We start from the raw sequence: 19,608 nt of genomic DNA, 5'->3' as shown, positions 1-19,608 counted from the left end.
CTAATTCATTACTATGGAAAAGGCTCTGGGACATCTTGGGTATAAAGGTACTTTTGTTTCCCCTCTAAGATCCTGCTCAGAGTCCAGTTAGAAAAATGCCAAAGGGCAGTCAGCACCTTTATCCAGATGGTTATTTTTAAACTCTTACATGTCATCATCTACCTTAATTAATGCCAACCTGCATATCTCCACTGAGAATCTGGTAAACTTCTTTGGAGTCAATGAAGTTTTGGTAGACTTGTCGTTGTTCATCTGTCAAACGGCAAAACAGAACCTAAAAAAATATATATATATTATGCGCTTATCCAGTTACCGTTCAGCTTCATGAGATATGAAACGTGCAACAAACAAAACAGAATAAAGCTTCACTGAGGAACTCTTGATTCATCAAAAGTGCAAAATTAAGAATAAGAACTCATCAGAAGCTAAAATGTTTAGAAAAAGGTACAGTATCTGTAGGGGGCAAATGCTATAGTTAGGGATGAGTTTCAGCATCCATTCTGTGCTCTTCTCAGTTCATAATTTTTTTCAACTGCATTTATGTATTCAAGCTTCACTTTGCAATTTCCTGACCTCATTGCTTAACTGTGCAATCTTAACATTCCCTTAATGCAAGGGCTTTTTAAAGTGGAATGTATAGAATACTAAGTATTGGAAGCGCTTTATAACAGATACACTGTACGTCCCTTAAAACCTGCAATCCCCTTATGATCTCATGGGTAAACAATAGGATAACATATGTTATCTGTTCTGTCATCAATCTTTGAACGTGACCATATAATGATTTTTCACATTGTTTGATGGGCTAAAATGGAACAAAATCACTCATTCACATCCTGCAAAGCAACAAACATGCTGTAAGTCAAACTCACGTACAGCTCTGAGACTGACAAGAAAAATCAAATGATTTTAATTCATTTAGGAATGTGTTCTTTAGGGAGAAGCAACCTACATTCTTTAAAGTGTACTGAAACCATGTTCCAGAGTCTGACCAAACAGAGAGCATGAGACTTCACAGCAGACACAATCATCTCCCCTGCTAACTCACTGCCCACCCCATGACACTGTCCCACAAGTACTCCTGTTCTTTTTGTCCCAATGTGGAATCACTAGCATGACCACTTGTCTTAGATGCCTCAAGGTGGTAGAAATTGAAGGGAGAAGCATCCTGAATCAAGGAGCAGTTGTGAGGGGAGCAAGAAGGGGAGAAGGAAGAAAAAGGGGTGCAGCAGAGAAACAAAGCCTCATGCAGGGAAGAAATAAACCCTAACCCACACTAGAAACCGTGGCTCCAGGAAGTCACAGATATCTATTTCTTTTTTTAAAAAAACACAACCCTTTCATTAACTCAAAAATGGCTGAAGGAATTTAGCTCAACACCTTTCCAAAAACATTCACCTTCAGGCATAGAACCACCATGGAAAATTTCAGCCCAAAAAGGGAAAATTTTGGAAGTTTATTAGCATGTACAAACAGGGGGTCAGAACAGAAGCAAGTTTGCAACCTGAACTACTACTGTCACTACATATTTCCCTGGTAACAATTTGTTGGCCAAATGAACCTCCTAACAGCAGGAACAACAATTTTTATGATAACTCTGATTATGAACATACCACAAGAGGTACCCTACAGGCACTGTTCTTAGGATGCAGAAGTCTGACCATTTGAGGGTTGCACTGATCACTCTCCAGGAGCCCAAGGTCTGAAACCAATTTGCATAAAATAGACTAGAATGCACCTTACATGCCCTTTGTTTTAACATGGATGCATAGCTGTGTGGAGAATACAAGGTCACGATGAAGCATTGCATGCTGGATCATAGAGGAGGCTCTAAACTGTAGGATCTGTGGGGCTACAATTCCTTATTTAAGATGAAAACAGATACTTTCCACATTACAGAATTCCATCAGACTTCTGTGCCCAGATGATATGGTAATCAAGTGATTTATAAATACCTATAAAATAAAATACTTCAGTAGATATTCAAGCTGCTAAACACACTTTGACTTCCCCAGCTCATTAGCCTTATGCCACTACTGAGAAGTTAAAATGTGTAGCTTTAACTTCTTTATGCTCTTTTTCCACACTTGCTCTCAACAAAATCAAATGAAGTTTTGCTGTGGACTTCAGGAGGCAAAGGATCAAACACTATATATATTTTAAACAAACCTGTTCATTTTTATCTGGCAGTGACAGGCTCATTTTCACATCAGCCTTCATTCTTCGCAGCAAGTAGGGATTTATGGTGTCCCGTAAAACACATGCACACTTGTAGGCAGTTTTTACCTTTAGAAGGGGAAAAAAACAGCATTTAAGGGAGTTTTTAATGTAGAGGGTTTTTTGTTTTTATTTAAATGAGATTCAGTAGGTAGGAGTAGGAAAAAGTAAAAAAAACTAGATGGCACAAGCAGACACATTATACTTTCTACCTCTTAATGGATATATGAAGTTACAGTAATGTCTTTTTAGTATCCAATATAATGTGATTTGTAATGAATTCATGTGAGCCAACAATAATATTTAATAAATGGACTCCCTCATATCAGATACAATTCATTTTGGCTTAATTTGGTGAAATTTATTCCACTGAAAGAAGACTAGAAATTATAGATGTATTGGCTAGTAAGAAACACTTCCCTCTAGGCAAGTCCCTTTTATCAATGAATCCGTGTGTGTAATCTTTCATAAACCAAAAGCCACACACAGAACTGCTCATATACAGACTGAAGATCAAAACGAAGCCTGAACCAACGGTGGGTAGCAGACAATAAGTGAAGATTAGTGCCCACTTGAGACTATTAAAAAAATCGGTATAAGAAAATCCCTATGATCACAGAAACTAAAGGTCATTCTGGCCTTAAATGGAGCATATGGTTCTGTAATGGGTAATGGATGTGTGAGATGGGTATTAACTGTACATAATGGCTAAAAATACCCTCAATTCTCTTAAAGCAAAACAAAGAATATAATAAATTATTGATACATAAAAATCAAACTGGTCATTCAATTTAGTAAATTACCAAGCCTCAGACAAGGGAAGCACTTAAACTCAGAATGAAGATAAAATAATAGAAAAATGCGTGCATAAAACATTACCAGAAATGTTATAGTAGAAATAATTTATATTCTAAGCATTTATACAGCACTTTTAATCTTCAGATAATCTAATAACTAATTTAATAAATGCAAATGCAGGTAAATGTTTAAAAGTTAGCTAAATAAAATACTTGTGATAACTGCAACAACTGCAAAGATTAACAGATATACTTGCGTTTAAAAGAATAATCCTAGGCAATTTATGCTCCAAAATTAGATTTAGTTTAAACACACTTTCATAAAACCTGCTATTATTAATAGGATGGGAATAGTTAAATTGTTTTTAAATGAAAACCATTGTCAGTGTGGATTTAACCATTTCTCTACAGTGTCTGAAATTCAAATATTACAGCATTTTGCTAATGTCTGAAGCCCAGACAGTGAAAAAAATATATTATGCATGTATATATAATGTATGTAAATATGTTTACTCGATCAGGACACAAGACACCCAATACAGTATACATTTTTAAGTGAGTTTTGAAACAACAAAGCAATCCATTTCCTTCAAATTAATGACCATCAGTTAGTAAAAATATTTTGCTGTAGCTTTACCTGCACGGGAGAGGCATTGGAATATCCTCCCATGGTTATTGGAACAGAGAATTGTTCCATGAAGACAGGCAGTGTTCCCAATTTCCCTGGGAATACGAAGTCAAAGAGGGACCAGAGCTCCTTTAGGTTATTCTGCAGAGGGGAGCCAGACAAGATGATTCGATGGGGAGTGCGGAACTATTAATATAAAACAAAACAACTTAGTAGTAAGACATTTTCATGAGTTGGCTTATAATACAGATTCCTACTGCAGAGGCTATCTAATTTCACATCAATGAGTTGTCACATTTTAAAATACACCTCTACCCCGATATAACATGAATTTGGATATAACGCGGTAAACAGAGCTCCGGGGTGGGGGGGAGGCTGCGCACTCCCATGGATCAAAGCAAGTTCGATATAATGCGGTTTCACCTATAACACGGTAAGCTTTTTTGGCTCCCGAGGACAGCGTTATATCGAAGTAGAGATGTATGCAGCATATTTTCTCTGAAATAAATATAAGCTTCTTGTGAAAAGCTGTCTACAAAACTGACAGCTCAAACAGGACTTAGCATTAATACTCCACAAAATAAAATGATTGTAACAATCTGTTCTTTGATAAGATTTAAATCTATAACTTAACTTAGCAATTCATAGTTACTATCATTTTCTGAGGTTATTTTTTCAAATAATTTATTTATTTATTTTAAAAAATATTACAAATGAAGATATTTGTTTTGTTTTCTGGTACCGTACCTGTTTGCATGCAAGTGTAACTGCGGCATTTGGATTCCGGATTTTATGACCCTCATCTAAAATCACATAATGCCAATCATAGCTGTTGATATTATCCTGCATCAATCGAATGTATGAATAGGAGGTGATTAGAATGCCATGGCATGCTGCAATTTCACGAATTAGTTTCACCTGTGAACAGAATTACTTCTTGTCAATAATTTAGCATTCAAATGCCAAATTAAGACCAACTGAACTGTGTATTTGTGATCCTGGTTGTGTTAAAAAGTATCGGAAATAACTAAGTATTCTTTGTAAATAAAATAACTATGGCCAAGACCAATACTATCTCATCCCAAAACAGCTAACAAATACACATGAAGGAACAAACTCTGTTTAGATACAATGGTGCAAATCCTAAGTAATTCCAATGACTTAAAATGGAATTATTCAGCATTAGCACATGTAATTGATCAGAATTTGGTCCACTGCCCTTTCAGAAGAAATATTATCTCTTACATTACAATTCAAGACCTGTTTGGAACCTACTGAAGTTAAGTCTTCCCTGAATAACTAATTTTCTCAAGCCCTCCTCTCTATTCCTCAGCTTTAACTTTGGCATTGCAACTAAGATGCAGTAATTAAAAAAAAAAAAAAAAAAAGGAAAAAATGAGTTAACGAAAATTTATATTTTAAAGCCGACAAAGTCTTTCCATTTGGCTAAATCCCACCCAAATAATTTTGAAGAAAAACATGGTACTAACATGACATTTGCAAACTATCACACTCTTCATTCTGCTTGCTTGTAACATCCCTTTCCCCTACCCTGTGTGTTTTGTCTATTTAGACAGTAAGGTCTTTGTGGCAGAGACTGTCTCTTACCTTTCTTGGCTACTTCTATAGACTTCCAAGACTACAGCAGCTGAGCACCTACACTTTTAGTGAATTTATCTTCTCAACATCTCTGTGAGGTAGGGCAGTGCTATCATCCCCTTTTTACAGATGCACAAGGAGGCTAATAGCTTGCCCAAGCTGACCAAGGAAGTCTGCGGTGGAGCAGGGAACTGAACTCAGGTCTCTTGAGTGCCAGACTAGTGCCCTATCTGTTGGGCATTCCTTCCTCTATTATTCTTTGTCTGTATACTTCCTACCAAAATAATGCCTCCTGTCTCAGCTGGCTTTTGGGCATTAACATCAAAATAAATAAAATAATAGAAGAAGAAGAAGAAGAAGAAATCCACCAATTACCATTTTGTTGGATGTTTTAAATACTGGAAGATCAAAGGCTGGCAAATGAAGACTTAACAATAAATAAGAAAATCGAGAAAAATGGTAAAGGGAAAGTTTGAGAAAAGAATTACGAGCAGGTAACTGGAACTTCTCTAAACCTTCTCTCAATTTAATCTGTGTTCAAGAAGTCAAGAGAAATTAGTCATACGTGAGCCTCAGCCCTCCAGGACTTGGAAAATTCAGAGTGACACACTGACAGATCTGTGGCAGCATTTGGCCAATTATATCGTAACACTTAACCAAGTGTCTTTCTATGCATGAGCTCTCTTACTGGCTTATAGTAACTAGTCAATACTATTTCAAGAGCTGTGCACATTCACTGCTGACCTGGGACTCAATCCTACAATAGTGAAATCAGTGGGAGTTTTCCCAATGACATTAATAGAAGCAAGATTTGGACATCAGCACAAAAACAGAAAAGAAGAAAAGATGACAGCCAGGGTGTTTCCTGATCTTTTAAATTCCCAAGGAGAAAACATGAAAATGTTTGCCAAACAATGGCCAGAACTGGTATGTAACAAACGATCATGTATCTAGCAGATTTTGAGCTGATAAACAATGGTGTGATTTTTAAAAATCAGAATTTTTTGAATTTTTTTTTTTTAAACACACTGCTTTCCTCCCTAATGACTCAGATGAACATCTGATAAGCCACCAATCACATTCTGTAAAAAAAAAAAAAATAATTTTAACTGATCCCTATATAGTTGAAGACATGACATAATGTCCACCCTCCAACCTCTTTCAGTTCAACCTTAGATTTTCTTCTCTTTGAATGTTATCTACCACAATAAGTGTAACATATGCAATTGTTAAAATAAAAGTAGAAATTAGCTACTTTATTCCCGTAACATGAACTCTTTTTATAACATTCTGTTTTACAGAACCAGTAGTATTCCTAGGCAGATTTGCCCACACAATTTAACTTCATCTGATTCATTCCTAGCATTCTGTAACTGTGTGTTCTAGATTCTCAGTAATGGCCTATCAGAGAATATTGTAGACATCTCTACACAAACACTTAAGACAAATCATCTCGGGCGATTTCAAATTAAAAGCTTGTAAAATATGTAACCTCTCCCAGTTTTTGCAATTAATAGGGTATGTCTGCTATTAGCCTGACTTACAGAATGCTACACTGTTGTCATTAAAAGATGTTTTGTGAAAGTGCTGCTGTTATTATGGAGGCTCAGGAGACCAATCCCTCCTAGAGGGCATACAGTGGACTGGTAGAAAAACAACAGCCATAAATCACATTGTCAGATAGCAGAGAGAACAGCAGTGAAACATAGGCACAGGAAGGCCACTCACTGTAAACACAGCACAGCAGATTCCTAGTCAGGATTTAGTGAACCTGTAATTAATTAAAATTTCCTTCAAGCTAAATCTTTAATAAACAAGGATTTGTGCTGACAAAGAAGAAAAACACAGCAAAAACAATTTTAACAATGCAGACAACAACATTTATTACCTGTCATTTCAGCGTATCTAGTGGATACTTGAGAGTGTATGGCGTAAGTTACAGTTCTGAACATAATGTAAGAGGAAAAGGGTTTTCATAGATTTCAGTTTTAAATTTTGATGTATCCTGTTCTGATACTGTAGCATTTCAGAATTCATGCTACTTTATCAACTGGTGTATTTATAGTCTTTAGTTTGCAATCTGCTCACAATACTCTTTATTTTGCTTAAATTAAGATGTACTTTATAGCAATGTTTGCTTTACTGGAATGTCTCAGGGAACCAATTTAGCCTAATGACTGCTGCTTAACTGGGACAGCATTAGAGTAAGTTTTGCTTAATGGGGACAAATTCATCCAATGCCTAAGGGGTTAAGCAGTGGTTAATTAGGCTTAAAATTCTAAGTTCTGGTATTAAAAGAGACGGTGTCACAGATTACAAGAAACAATGTCAAAATGAGAAAACCCTTTTAAAAAATTTTGCATTTTTATTCAAAACAGTATTTCCTGCCTTCAGACTTGAAACAATGATCTTTCTTCCTAAATCAGGGTGATGACAGATTATCTAGGGCCTCCCAATTAAGATATGTCTAGTGTCCAATACAGGACAGCATTTTGACAAGCACCAACCAATGATTTTTTGGCCATATCGTATTTCTGATGATGTGCACCAGAGAAATGCCTCTAACTAAAACACATTCTTCATCCTGCTGAATATTTAAGTGTTATATTGCATGATTTTGCTGTGATACAAGCTATGTATGTGAATGAAAAAAGTCTGAAAAAAAAACAGACTGTGAACAAGCTGTGCTACTATTTCCCTAAGATTCCAATATGTATTTAAAAAACAAGTGTGAACCTACCAGGACAATAAATATAGAACTGCTGACTCAACCGTGTATTATTTGTCAATCTAAATGGCCTTCTCCAGCACTCTTTTCACTATCTCATAACTAACCATTAAGAAGAAATCCATAAATTCAACCTATAAAACCTCTCTTTGCTATGTGCCCCCCCAAAACAATCTACATGCATTATGAAAAGGCTTCAATAACACTATTTGTTGTTGCTTCACTTTAAGTTTATTTCCATACCGAGAAAGGGATTTAGTTCCAGCCTTGGCTACCTTTGAACTGAGGTTTTACAGCTGGTTCTGCCACTGACTCTGTGACCTCTGTACTTCAGTTTCCCTATCTGTACAATAGGAAAATACCTACGTTACGGAAGTAGAACAAGGCTTAATTAACATTTGCAAAGCACTCAGATTCTCAGGTGGGAAGCTGCTTGCACAGATTCTAGACAGCGTCACATACATGTATATTAGATTTTAAATAGGCTCTTTATGTAGGAAACTAGACCAGTAAATATTGACGCTGGTGGAGAGAAAGATATTTCTTTTTTGAAGAGAGAATTTTTTAAAAGAGTGAAACTATATTGCAGTTAACTATTTCTATGGATTGCATCCTTTTCCTTTGCAATGTAAGGTGCCTTTGGCTTATTTTCTGAAGAAATATTTATTAATAAATAAAGCAAAAATTGCCTACAGGTAAACTGCAGAGAGACATTAGCAGTACTTTGATTTCAAAGTCTGGCACTGCATGGTAAATTGTCATGTCAGAATCTGCATGCCTTTCTGTCTTGGAGGGGATGTAGCCATGCTCCTGTGTACTTATATCTGGGCTATTCTGCTCTTCAACTGCCTCAAATTGACTAGACATACAAAGATGACTCTGCAACTTTAACAATAGGTTGTGCTTCAAGCTGTGCGTGGGTGCCTCAGTTATTCAGATCTAGTCTACATTACACAATTAGGTTGAGATAAGGTAGCTTATGTCGACCTAATTATGTGTCAGTGTCTACACTGCAGCCTTGCTTCTGCCGACGTAAGCGCCCTACTCCACCTCCATGAAAGGTATAGGGCTTATGCTGGTGTAGTTGGGGCAACGCAGTATCTGTGTAGATACTCCATTACTTACATCGGCTATTTGCTGTCCTATCAATTTCAGAACAGGTACCATGAAACTGACAAGAAAGCTAGGCAGCTAGAGCCCAGCTGACTGCCACTCTCCTGGAGAGCTGGGTGGCTGAACCCCACCCCCAGCTGGGAGCCAGGGCAAGAAGCCTGGGCACCCTTCCAAGCTCCCACTCCCTGTCAGGAGCTGGGGCAGCTGGACTCCATTCCCTAGGGCCATGAAGCCCCGGGAGGCTTCCCCCCCACTCCCAGTGGGGAATCGGGAGGCAGGAAGCCCCAAGCAGCTTCCCCTGGCTCCTGGCAGAGAATGGGGCAGGCTGTCGGGAGCCTGGGAGGTAGCCAAGCTCCTGGCAGTGAGCTGCTAGCAGAGCTGAGACCAGGCTCTAACAGCTCCTGACACTGCCCCTCTTACATTGGTGGAAACACTCCTGGTGAGGATGTGCACCACTGACCCAAGGAGGGTAGTGTGGACATGCATCACCACAGTAATTACTGAGTGTAGTGTAGACATACCCTCAGAATTTTGTTGGGTAAGGGAGGTCTTTCCAACCCTCTTCTTTTCCCAGTGACAAAGTGCACTACTGAAAAGCTTTATGTTCCACTTTTATAATGGTGGTGGTGGTGGTAAAGAAAAAACAAGTTAACCTCCCATATCTTCAAATACATACATTACCCCTGGGTAAGAGGAGGAGTATAGCAGATTTGCAAGATTGATTAGTACAGTTCAAAACTTAGCCACCAGCACTACAGCTTTTTTTCTTCTCCTGAACTTCAAATTCTTGTCTTGTAATGCTACAAAAATTCTCAATAGGAAATGTCTGTTATGCAGTTTTTAAAGTTTGACAGTTGGAGTGATCTGAACTGGACCACTTTGACTTTACAGCTTCTTCGGTCATGTAGTAAGAATCGTTGTGCTGCCTTGTGTGTACATTTTAGTGATTAGCTTAGTTAACCAAACGTTCTCTTGCACTGTCTGTTAAGTCTTGCACACGACTTAGCTCATTTTGCCCCCAAAGTTCCATATGAGAAATGTTCTTTGACATTAGGATGTAGTTCATATATAGATATCTTTAAAAAGGGGAACAAAGAAAACCTGGGAAATTATAGAGTCATCTGCCTACTTTCAATACCTGGAAAGATACTGGAACAAATTATTAAACAGGTTTGTAAGCATCTAGAGGATAATACGGAGTACCCAGCCTAGATTTGTCAAGAACAGATCATGCCAAATAACCTAAATTTCCTCCTTTGACAGGGTTACTGGCCTAGTGCATAGGGGGAAAGCAGTACATGTAATATATCTTGATTTTAGTAAGGCTTTTCATACAGTTCCACATGATTTGCAGCCTAGGTGAAAATTATAAAGTGGGTGCATAATTAGTTGAAAGACTACACTCAGAATAGTTATCAGTGGGCTTGCTATGAAAATGGGAGGGTGTACCCAGTGGGGTCTCACAGAGAATCAGTCCGAGGTCTGGTAATAGTCAATATTTGCATTAATAACTTGGATAATGGAGTGCAGAATATGCTTATAAAATCTGCAGATGACACCAAGCTCAGAGGCATTGCAAGCACTTTGGAGGACAGGATTAGAATTCAGGATGACCTTGACAAATTAGAGAACTCAACAAGATGAAATTCAATAAAGACAAGTGCAAAGTATTTCACTTAGGAAGGAAAAATCAAATATACAACTATAAAATGGGGAACAGCTGGCTAGGTGGTAGTACAGCTGAAAAGGATCTGGGTTTATAATGGATCATAAATTGAATACAAGTCAACAATGTGATACAGTTGCAAAAAAGGCTAATATCTTTCTGGGCTGTATTAACTGGAGTACAATGTTTAAGACACAGAAGGTAACTCTCCCACTCTACTCAGTCCTAATGAAGCTTCAGCTAAAGTACTGTGTCTAACTCTGGATGCGATGCTTTAGAAAAGATGTGGATAAACTGGACCGAGTCCAGAGAAAAGCAACAAAAATGATAAAAAGTTTAGAAAACTTGACTTATGAGGAAATGTTGAAGAAACTGGGCTTGTTTAACCTTGAGAAAAGAAGACTGAGAAGAGACCTGATAACAGTCTCCAAATGTGTTAAGCGCTATTATAAAGAGGATGGTGATCAATTGTTCTCCATGTCCTCTAAACGAAAGACAAAAAGTAATGGGCTTAAATCTGCAGCAAGGAAGATTTAGATCAGATATTGGGAAAAACTGTCCAACTTCCACATTCACTCATCGGAACTGGTGGCTCCAGTGTCTCTAGACTAAATAAAGCTCAATGCATTGCCCAGTACTAATTCACAGGAAAACAATCATGGTTACACTGCTATAATGTGCAATGAGCAACTTTGGGAAGGAGGAAGGGAGGGAGGGGGAACGACTACATCGAGTTATACTGTGCCTTTGAAGTTAAGTGAATAAAATGTTTAGTAGGGTTAATGTTTGTAAAACACTTGGAGATCCCAGGATGCAAGGCAGTGCAACAGTAATAGTTCTAAGTTAAAGAATTCAAGGTTCATTTGAAGATTTACAAAACTCTTGTCCTGTTGCCTCCTCAGTACACTATGCAGTTACTACCATGTTCAAAAGGGCCACATGTCAATTCTTATTCAATTTTTTTTTTTTTTTTTGCCATATAGCTAAATTTTATTCATTAGCTGTAGGGGCTGGATATTTTTGGCTTCTTGGGAGTCATTTGCTCCTCTCATGCATCCCAGAGTGCCTCTTATAAGAGTACTGTTGTGAATGACTACAGGTGATCAGGGCTGGCTCTAGCAATTTCGCCGCCCCAAGCATGGCGGCATGCCGCGGGGGGGCGCTCTGCCGCTCGCCAGTCCCGGGGACCTCCCGCAGACATGGCTGCGGAGGATCCGCTGGTTCTGCAGCTCCGGTGGACCTGCCGCAGGCATGCCTGCAGATGCTCCACCGGAGCCGCAGGACCAGCGGACCCTCCACAGGGATGCCTGCAGCAGGTCCACCGGAGCCGCCTGCCACCCTCCCGGCAACCAGCAGAGCGTCCCCCACGGCATGCTGCCCCAAGCACGCGCTTGGCGCGCTGTGGCTTGGAGCCGGCCCTGCAGGTGATCAGGAGATGGAATCACCGCATTACTGTTGTGTAAATCTTCTGTAGGTGGTAGGTCAGCACTGACAGGCTTCAAAGAGTAAGTGCGTATCGAGGAGGAATTTGAAATAGGAAAGAACAAGTCTAATGAACTACTTATTTTGCAGGATCAGTTTTCATGATGTTGTAAATTGTATGTTTTGATGAAATCGTAACAGTAACAGACTCCTTCACTCCAAGACCAATGAAGCGCCAACACAGTTTTTACAAAGGGATTTAATTTAATTAGACACACAAACTGACCCTTTTTTGGCTACGGAGTGAGTAGGAAAAACTGTGGCATACATACAGCCATGGGAAAAATGTATGAGTTTCAAACCATGCTGATTTTCCTTGACACCCTGGCATAAGACATTCTTTTTCAGGGCTCCAAGGTGCAGAGTGCCATTATTGCTTTTGTTGTGCAGAGGCCACTGCCTATCCTGCTGATCACTATTGCCTCATTGTTTACTTGTAATTCCTCCCCATCTGTCTGTATCCATCTGTTGTTTCTTGTCTTATATTTAGGGCTTGTCTACACTGGCAGTTCACAGTGCTGCAACTTTCTCGCTCAAGGGTGTGAAAAAAACAGCCCCCTAAGCGCAGCAAGTTTCAGCACTGTAAAGCGCCTGTGTAGACAGTGCACCAGCCTATGCCCTTTGTGGAGGTGGGTTTTTCAGAGCCACGACCACACAAGACACAAGCGCTGACAGTGTAGACTAGCTCTTAGACTGTAAGTTTCTTGGAGCAGGGAGCGTCTTTTTGTTTGTACAGTACCTATCACAATGGGGTTCTGGTCCATACCTAAGGCTCCAGGTGTTACAGTAACACAAATAAAAATATTTAAAGAGACAGACATCAGCAGAGGGTATTTGAACTGTTGATTATTTAGATGATGGGACAGAGTGGGGAGTCCTGAAGTCTTCAGCGCACCTCTCTCCCTGCTTGTGGAAATTCTGTGTAAGTTAGGTTCATTAATTAACAAAAACACTAAAATAAGAAAGTATGCATGATTTAATTTAGGAAAACATGAAAGCATATTATTGTGGTCAGTAGACTTTTAGGGCTTGAATGAAGACATATTGAGTTAATTGAGCAACAGCAAGCTATTAGCACATTTCTCAGTGTGCTGTTCATCTTTTGCTGTGTACTGTAATTGTATCGATTATTTCATAATATATTTAATCAAATGCAATTAAGAGCCATACCATTATAATATTATTACAAGAAATTCAATAAATATTTAAAGAGAAATTTTAAAATGGTTTACTGAATTCTGCAAACTCACTTAAGCGCCTGAAACTGAAGCCAAAACCAAATCTAAATATTCTTCTCATTTCCTTTCCAACAAGTACCAAATATTGACACTTCATGTGAAACAGATTTCAACAGTTTGCGAAATGGAATACAATTTTATAAAATTAAAGATTACTCCAGAAGTGAAAGAGTAGCAGAGACATTGTCAGAGAAAAAAGTTACTGTCACTTGCTCTAAGGGAGCAGGACTCATTGATTTAAACTGAGATAATGACCAAATAAATAAAAAAGTGGACATGTGCCTGTGTAAGGTGAAATGAATTAAAAATTGGATCAAGGCTCTTCTGATGCAGGATGGCACAATAGAAGAATTCTCCAGTACCAGTAGTCTGTACACAAGTAGGTTCTTAGATACACTGATCATTTGCAGAAAAGAAGGCTAATAATTTCATACGCTGTTTCCTAATTATATGCAAGGCAAAGGAAACAATTACACCATGGCTTTGCACAATGGTGAACACACTTACTTGAGAGCATCTTACCCCTGTGGGAATGTACAGAAAAAAGAGTTACTTAATGATCAAGACTACACTTAACTCAGAAGGAGTTGACAAGGCTCAGCACCTTTCTGGATTGAGCATTCAGACTCTAAAATTTGAAGAAGAGGGATTTATTTGTGCTCTCCATGTGCATGTGGGCTTGTATTACATTGCAAAAATACCTAGAGGGGACTGCATTGATTTAGAAGAGAGTAAAAGGAAAATGTGGACTCTTGAGAATTAAATTCAGATGACAAAAGTTTAGGTTAAACTGATGCAAGGACAACTCTCTCCCTCCGTCAGAGCATGAGCTGTGTTTGGAATTTTTTGTCTCTGGAGGCAGAAGAATCCAATGTGACAAGATTCAAGAAAGACATGTTGAATATTACATGGACATCACCAACACAGTAGGGTGTGAACAGAGTTCAATGACACGGTATGGGAATTTTTGCTCACATGCACATGGTTAAACTAGTCCTGAGATATGGGTGTCAAGAAGGATTCCCTTCCCCCAGGGCACACTGGAAGGGGTCTGGGATGGTTTTTAGTATGTCGGAGTATTGTGAGCTATAGCATAGCGAACAATAAATTCTGTGTGAGAGCACTGCTTACTACAGAAGCATGCACTGATGTTAAGACCAATACACACTTCTTGGTTACATTACGGTTTAGTCATCACTTTTTTTGGTTGTATTTCCCAGAGAATCTATGCACATCACTGAGAATGTTTTAAAGGATAAAACATTTAAAAAAAAAAAAGAAGCATCACACAAAATCTTCAGGAATAATGGATACACAACCCTATATACTGAGATAACACAAAGTATACACACACACACACCTCTTTTCAAATGTTACCTTTTTGTTGGTGTAAGAGCCAGTTTCATGTAGAACTGCAACTCTAAAGGGAGGCCACCAACTGTGGAATTCTTTCACCCACTGATGCATCACTGTGGTAGGACACACAATCACCGTTGGGCCCAAACCTTTAAACCTAAAATAAAACATTCAGGAAGAAAAATATTAATGTAAAATAAATACACTATATTAAGTGACCCATTAAAGTAACCAACAGACACACAATACTTCAAGTAGAATACGCAAGCTAAGGAAATTGATTGGCTTTTTTTTTTTTAAGCATGATGAAAGGGGTAAAGGATACAGCTACAACAGTTGAACAGTTAATGGATGCATTTATCAATAGAAATACAGAAATAGAAAAGCTGCAAAGGAAATGGTAAAAGGGTACTGTGGTAATGCAAATCAGATTTAGGATGCACGATGTCTCTTTTAAAGAATCGAAATTATCAGCTGCCAACAACTTTTTTACTTGCATGCTGTCTAAAAACAAATGGGGGCCTACATTCTCTCAAGCATCTTATTATACACAGTGTGGGTGAGGTAAGGACTTCAATTGCACCAACTTCTGTTAGTGAAAGAGAGAATCTTTCAAGCTCCAGGGAACTCTTCTTCATGTCTGGGAAGGTAAACAGTGTCACAGCTAAATACAAGGTGGAACAGATAAGGAGTTAATACATGTTGCAAGAGACCATTCAAGATGAAGTGGACAATTAACAGCACTGGAGTCATAGGCCAAAGGAGGGTTAGAGGGTTACAGATTGGTGTAATGAGACATAAAAAGTATCTCTATTGCATACATGATTTTTAGTGTCCAGCACACTTATGAATTTAATCTCCCAGGCTCGTCTTCTGAAGGGGTTATGCAGGTTTCCTTTCAGAAAAAGGATTGAGGTGTCAGATATGAAAGTGATCATTTTGTGAAAAAAGAGTTTGCCCACATCATTATACATTAACATTTTGCATTATCTTGGTAATAAAGAAAATGCAACTTTAAAACCAAAAATACTTGAAGTTCTGATTACTTTTGGGCTCTGTCTTGTATCCTTTTTATTAAAGAGGCACTATTAGAGCACATTTCATATTCAAGCTCTTTATAAGCAACTACTTCAAACATCCTATGAGGTTGTATCAGACCCCCATTTTAGAAGTGAGGATACTGAGGTAAACAGGCAAAACAATCTGCCAAAATCTACAGATGAAGTCAGTGTCAGAGCTAGGATTGGAACTTCCCTGGCTTCTAGTTTCTTTTGTTCACATCTGACCCCCTTTTCTCTCTCTCCCTCCCCCCTCTCTCTGGAAGACTATAGTTAGGAACAGACTCCAGGACGATATAGTTGAATACATAGCTATCCTGCTCTTCAGAAGGAAAACTCTCTCTCTTATTTACTTATTTATTTAAAATAAGAGACACACAGAGTTAGTCCAGGTAGAAACACTGACAGACTATCATAGAGAAGATACAACAGCAGGAAAAATCTCAACACAAAATGATACTGTTTTACTGTTAAAATATTCTCTACATTGAAACATCAACATACATACATACATATGTACGTAAGTCATCTTTACCACAATCACATACATCCGTGTTTTCAAGTCATGCAAAACTGCTGTGGAAAATCATGTGCATTTAAGAGGTATTAGCTGTGAGAGACTGAAGAGAAATCACTAAACACCTCTAGATTACTGATAAATAGCCAGGAAGGAAACAAACTAGAACAGCCACAAAAAAAGGATAACAGCGTTTCAGAGACTGGGGACATTTTATGAAGGATTCTGGTTATTTAACATATAGGTTTCCAAAATGACAAGAGATTCTGCTCATTCTAGCCTCATTTCTCCACCCATTCTTCCCCAGCCTCAGCTCCCTCTTTGTGGAAAAATGTCTGTGCACTAATAGCCCTTATTCCCATCCTTGTTCTCCTTCACCAGCTTCCATTACTGTGATGTTTCCTTCTCCTCCTTCCCCACCTCAGTCTATTAAAAAAAAAAAAAAAAACAGAATGTATGAGATTCAGCTGCTACAATACACTTATTTGTTTTAATTCCTGCGCCCCTCTCCCTACCCTCATTCTTTGCTATCTTCAAGCTCTCTCTATATCTAATTAGTCTGTTTTAGGTACTTTCATCGCCCCAACCTGTGGCGCCTGAGTGCATCACAATCTCCTAATTAAGCTCACTACACCACAGCAAGTTAGGGAAAGGCTATTATCTTTATGTGGAATAAAGATGGGGAATGGAGGCACAGAAAGACTAAGTGACTTGCCTAAGGTCAGACAGGAAGTCTGTCGCAGAGTTGGGACTTGAACCCAGGCCACCCACATCTTAATCTACTGCCCTAACACTGGATGATCCTTCTTCAGACTTTAAACTCTTCAAGCAGGGACCATGGCTCTTCCCTCCTTAAATCCAAAAAGCTCCATGCAAAGTAAATAAAGTGACAGGCTATTCAAATGTTTCCTCACAAACAGCAGAAAGAACACAGGTCCCTCATTATAAACAACTAGACTCAACTAGTTTTGAATAATCCGAAATTAGTGTAATTCTCTGACATTTATATCGCTCTGTCACCCCATAATCCCTTTCAAACACTGATAATCCTTTGTCCCCTTTACACTCGGACTTCCATGCGGTTTTAAAGAAACTGCTGGTTTAGCCAGCCAGTGCAAATGGGCCCAAATAGTATGTTTAAGTAGACAGCTCGACTTGAGCAGCTGAAGTGGATTTAAAATGGATTCAGAAAACAAGGTGCAGCACTTGGGTAGCAGTGGCATAACTCCTCTCTGCCAATGCTGCAAACTCAAAACTCCAAATCAAAAATCCCCCCAGCTGTGTAAAGTTTGCCGGTTTTAGTTTGCAGGGGTTTTGATCAGTTTTGTAATCTGTTCCACTTCACAGGTGTTTGCAACTCACCTACCCTTCCCTGGAATTTCATTTCAAAGTAACACATAGGTAAGAAGGCTTCTGATTGAAAACATGTAAAACAATGAGTTGAAACTGAATCCCGCCCTAAAACTTGCATTAAAAGAGGGGGTTCATTTAAAAAAAAAAATCAGTTCAAGTTTGTTCACTCGGTTCACAAGCCTGGGCAAAGTTTGGAGGCCTGATACAACCCAAACCCAAGCAAGTTTCACCGAATTTCAAGTTTTCAAAGAGTTTAAACACAGTTTAAAAACAAAAAGAGCTAAAACTATGGAAACAAACTGAATCAGAACTCACAAACAGCTTCCAATATAGAGAGAGGGAGAGAAGCGCAACCTGGTTGTTCTTTGGCTCTCAAAAAGCAACTGTTTTAACGTCAAGAGATACTATGTTCTTGTGGGCACTTTCATTCACAATTGATTTAGTTCTTGGGTTATTATACCATACATTCTCTTATTGAAGGCTTTTCCCCACAATATGATATTAATGAGAGATCTGAGCTATAATCCAATATACCATACTCTTTCATTATGGATCACAGGATATGAATATTGATGGTTAATTGATTTGAGTCTGCTGCTTATTATCAGCACTGGCTGCAGCACTCAAAGAATTCCTACTGAAGGCAGGCAGGTTTTCATTTCTAGCCCCAAATTTCAGGTCTGGCTTTTTGTTTCCCTAGGCTCAATGTGGCATTCCGCTTTGTAAACTTCAAACAGAAATTAGACTGCTCATCAATGATCTAACGAAATCCTACCATTTTCTGATTTGTTCAACCGTAGCATAAAAAGCAAGACTTGTAATACAAGCCAAAGTAGTTACCAGATGCCTAGTTAATATAAAAGTACTGAAGATCTTCAGTGCTGTTAGGCCACTACCGACAGTATTGAGAAGGAACTTTGCCTTTAAACATTCATAATCAGTGGATTCTCTCTCTCAAAATTACCCACAGAAGCTATTTTCTCATGCTTGGTTTCGATCCAGATGGATTGTTTTGGAGGTTTGGAGAAAATCCATTTTAGCTACCTGAAGAGGTCGGAGGGAAAAAAAGGAAAATTATTCACCTGGAAATCTTGTACTCAGAAGGCTGTAATTATAATAGATTCGTAACTCTTGAATCCACCTCCCAGTGAATTATTAGACTTGCAAAGTTACTCACTTTCTTCACTGGCAGGTAGTGGGTGCTCTAGCTGAAAGGGTACAGCAGGCCCTCCTGCCTCTAAGTTTGTCTAGACTTTGAGCTGGAGGCGTGATTCCATGTCAAGGGAATACAATAGTGTAACCATGGCACTGTAATCCGCTAGCCTTCTTGAGTAAATACCTTTCTAAGAGGATAGACACACACTCCGATGGCTAGACCCTCCAGCCACCAGAGCTACATTATTTTTAGCACACTAGCTCAATCAAAGCTAGTGAGAGTATGTCTTCTTGAGCTGGGAATTACACCTCCTCCTCCAAGTGTAGAGATAGCTTCAGAGAGAAAGTGAAATGCATCAAAATAATATTCAAGACTCATATGATTAATATAACTATTCTTTAGCAGGCCTGCTGAGGAAAAGCAACAAAGAATGCAGTCAGCCAACCAGCTGTTCTCCTGGAGACAGTTTGACTTAATGCATCTGACTGAAGAGAGAGAAAATCTGGAGGATGTTCTAAGGACCTCAGTACACTCCAGATGAAGGACAAGGGTCCTTTTAACTAAGGGTTTGTGAAGTCTTGCCAAAATCTGAACTGAAAACAGAGCAGAAATTTATCTACCTGCAGCAAATGAAACAGCAACCAAATAAATTCCAATGAGTGGGACCTGTAACCAAGACTGAGATGGGTAAAGAAAGTTG

At 38.7% G+C, this 19,608-nt stretch overlaps 1 protein-coding gene across 1 annotated transcript in view; it reads right to left on the bottom strand.

Moving 5' to 3' along the window:
* Positions 1–19,608, bottom strand: part of ERCC6 (ERCC excision repair 6, chromatin remodeling factor) — a 78,951-nt gene that overhangs the window by 19,116 nt on the left and 40,227 nt on the right. Inside the window, exons 7-11 of the mRNA XM_032766647.2 lie at positions 14,846–14,981; positions 4,390–4,560; positions 3,652–3,828; positions 2,170–2,286; positions 179–274 (exon numbers count right to left, since the gene is read on the bottom strand). Coding sequence (XP_032622538.2) covers positions 179–274; positions 2,170–2,286; positions 3,652–3,828; positions 4,390–4,560; positions 14,846–14,981 — 697 coding nt within the window. The remainder of the gene's footprint in view (positions 1–178; positions 275–2,169; positions 2,287–3,651; positions 3,829–4,389; positions 4,561–14,845; positions 14,982–19,608) is intronic.

This window comes from Chelonoidis abingdonii, chromosome 16 (genome assembly GCF_003597395.2).
Source record: "Chelonoidis abingdonii isolate Lonesome George chromosome 16, CheloAbing_2.0, whole genome shotgun sequence".
Lineage (NCBI taxonomy): Eukaryota > Metazoa > Chordata > Testudines > Testudinidae > Chelonoidis > Chelonoidis abingdonii.
The sequence above is the reverse complement of the archived record's forward strand: the minus strand, read 5'-3'. Positions and strand labels throughout refer to the sequence as shown.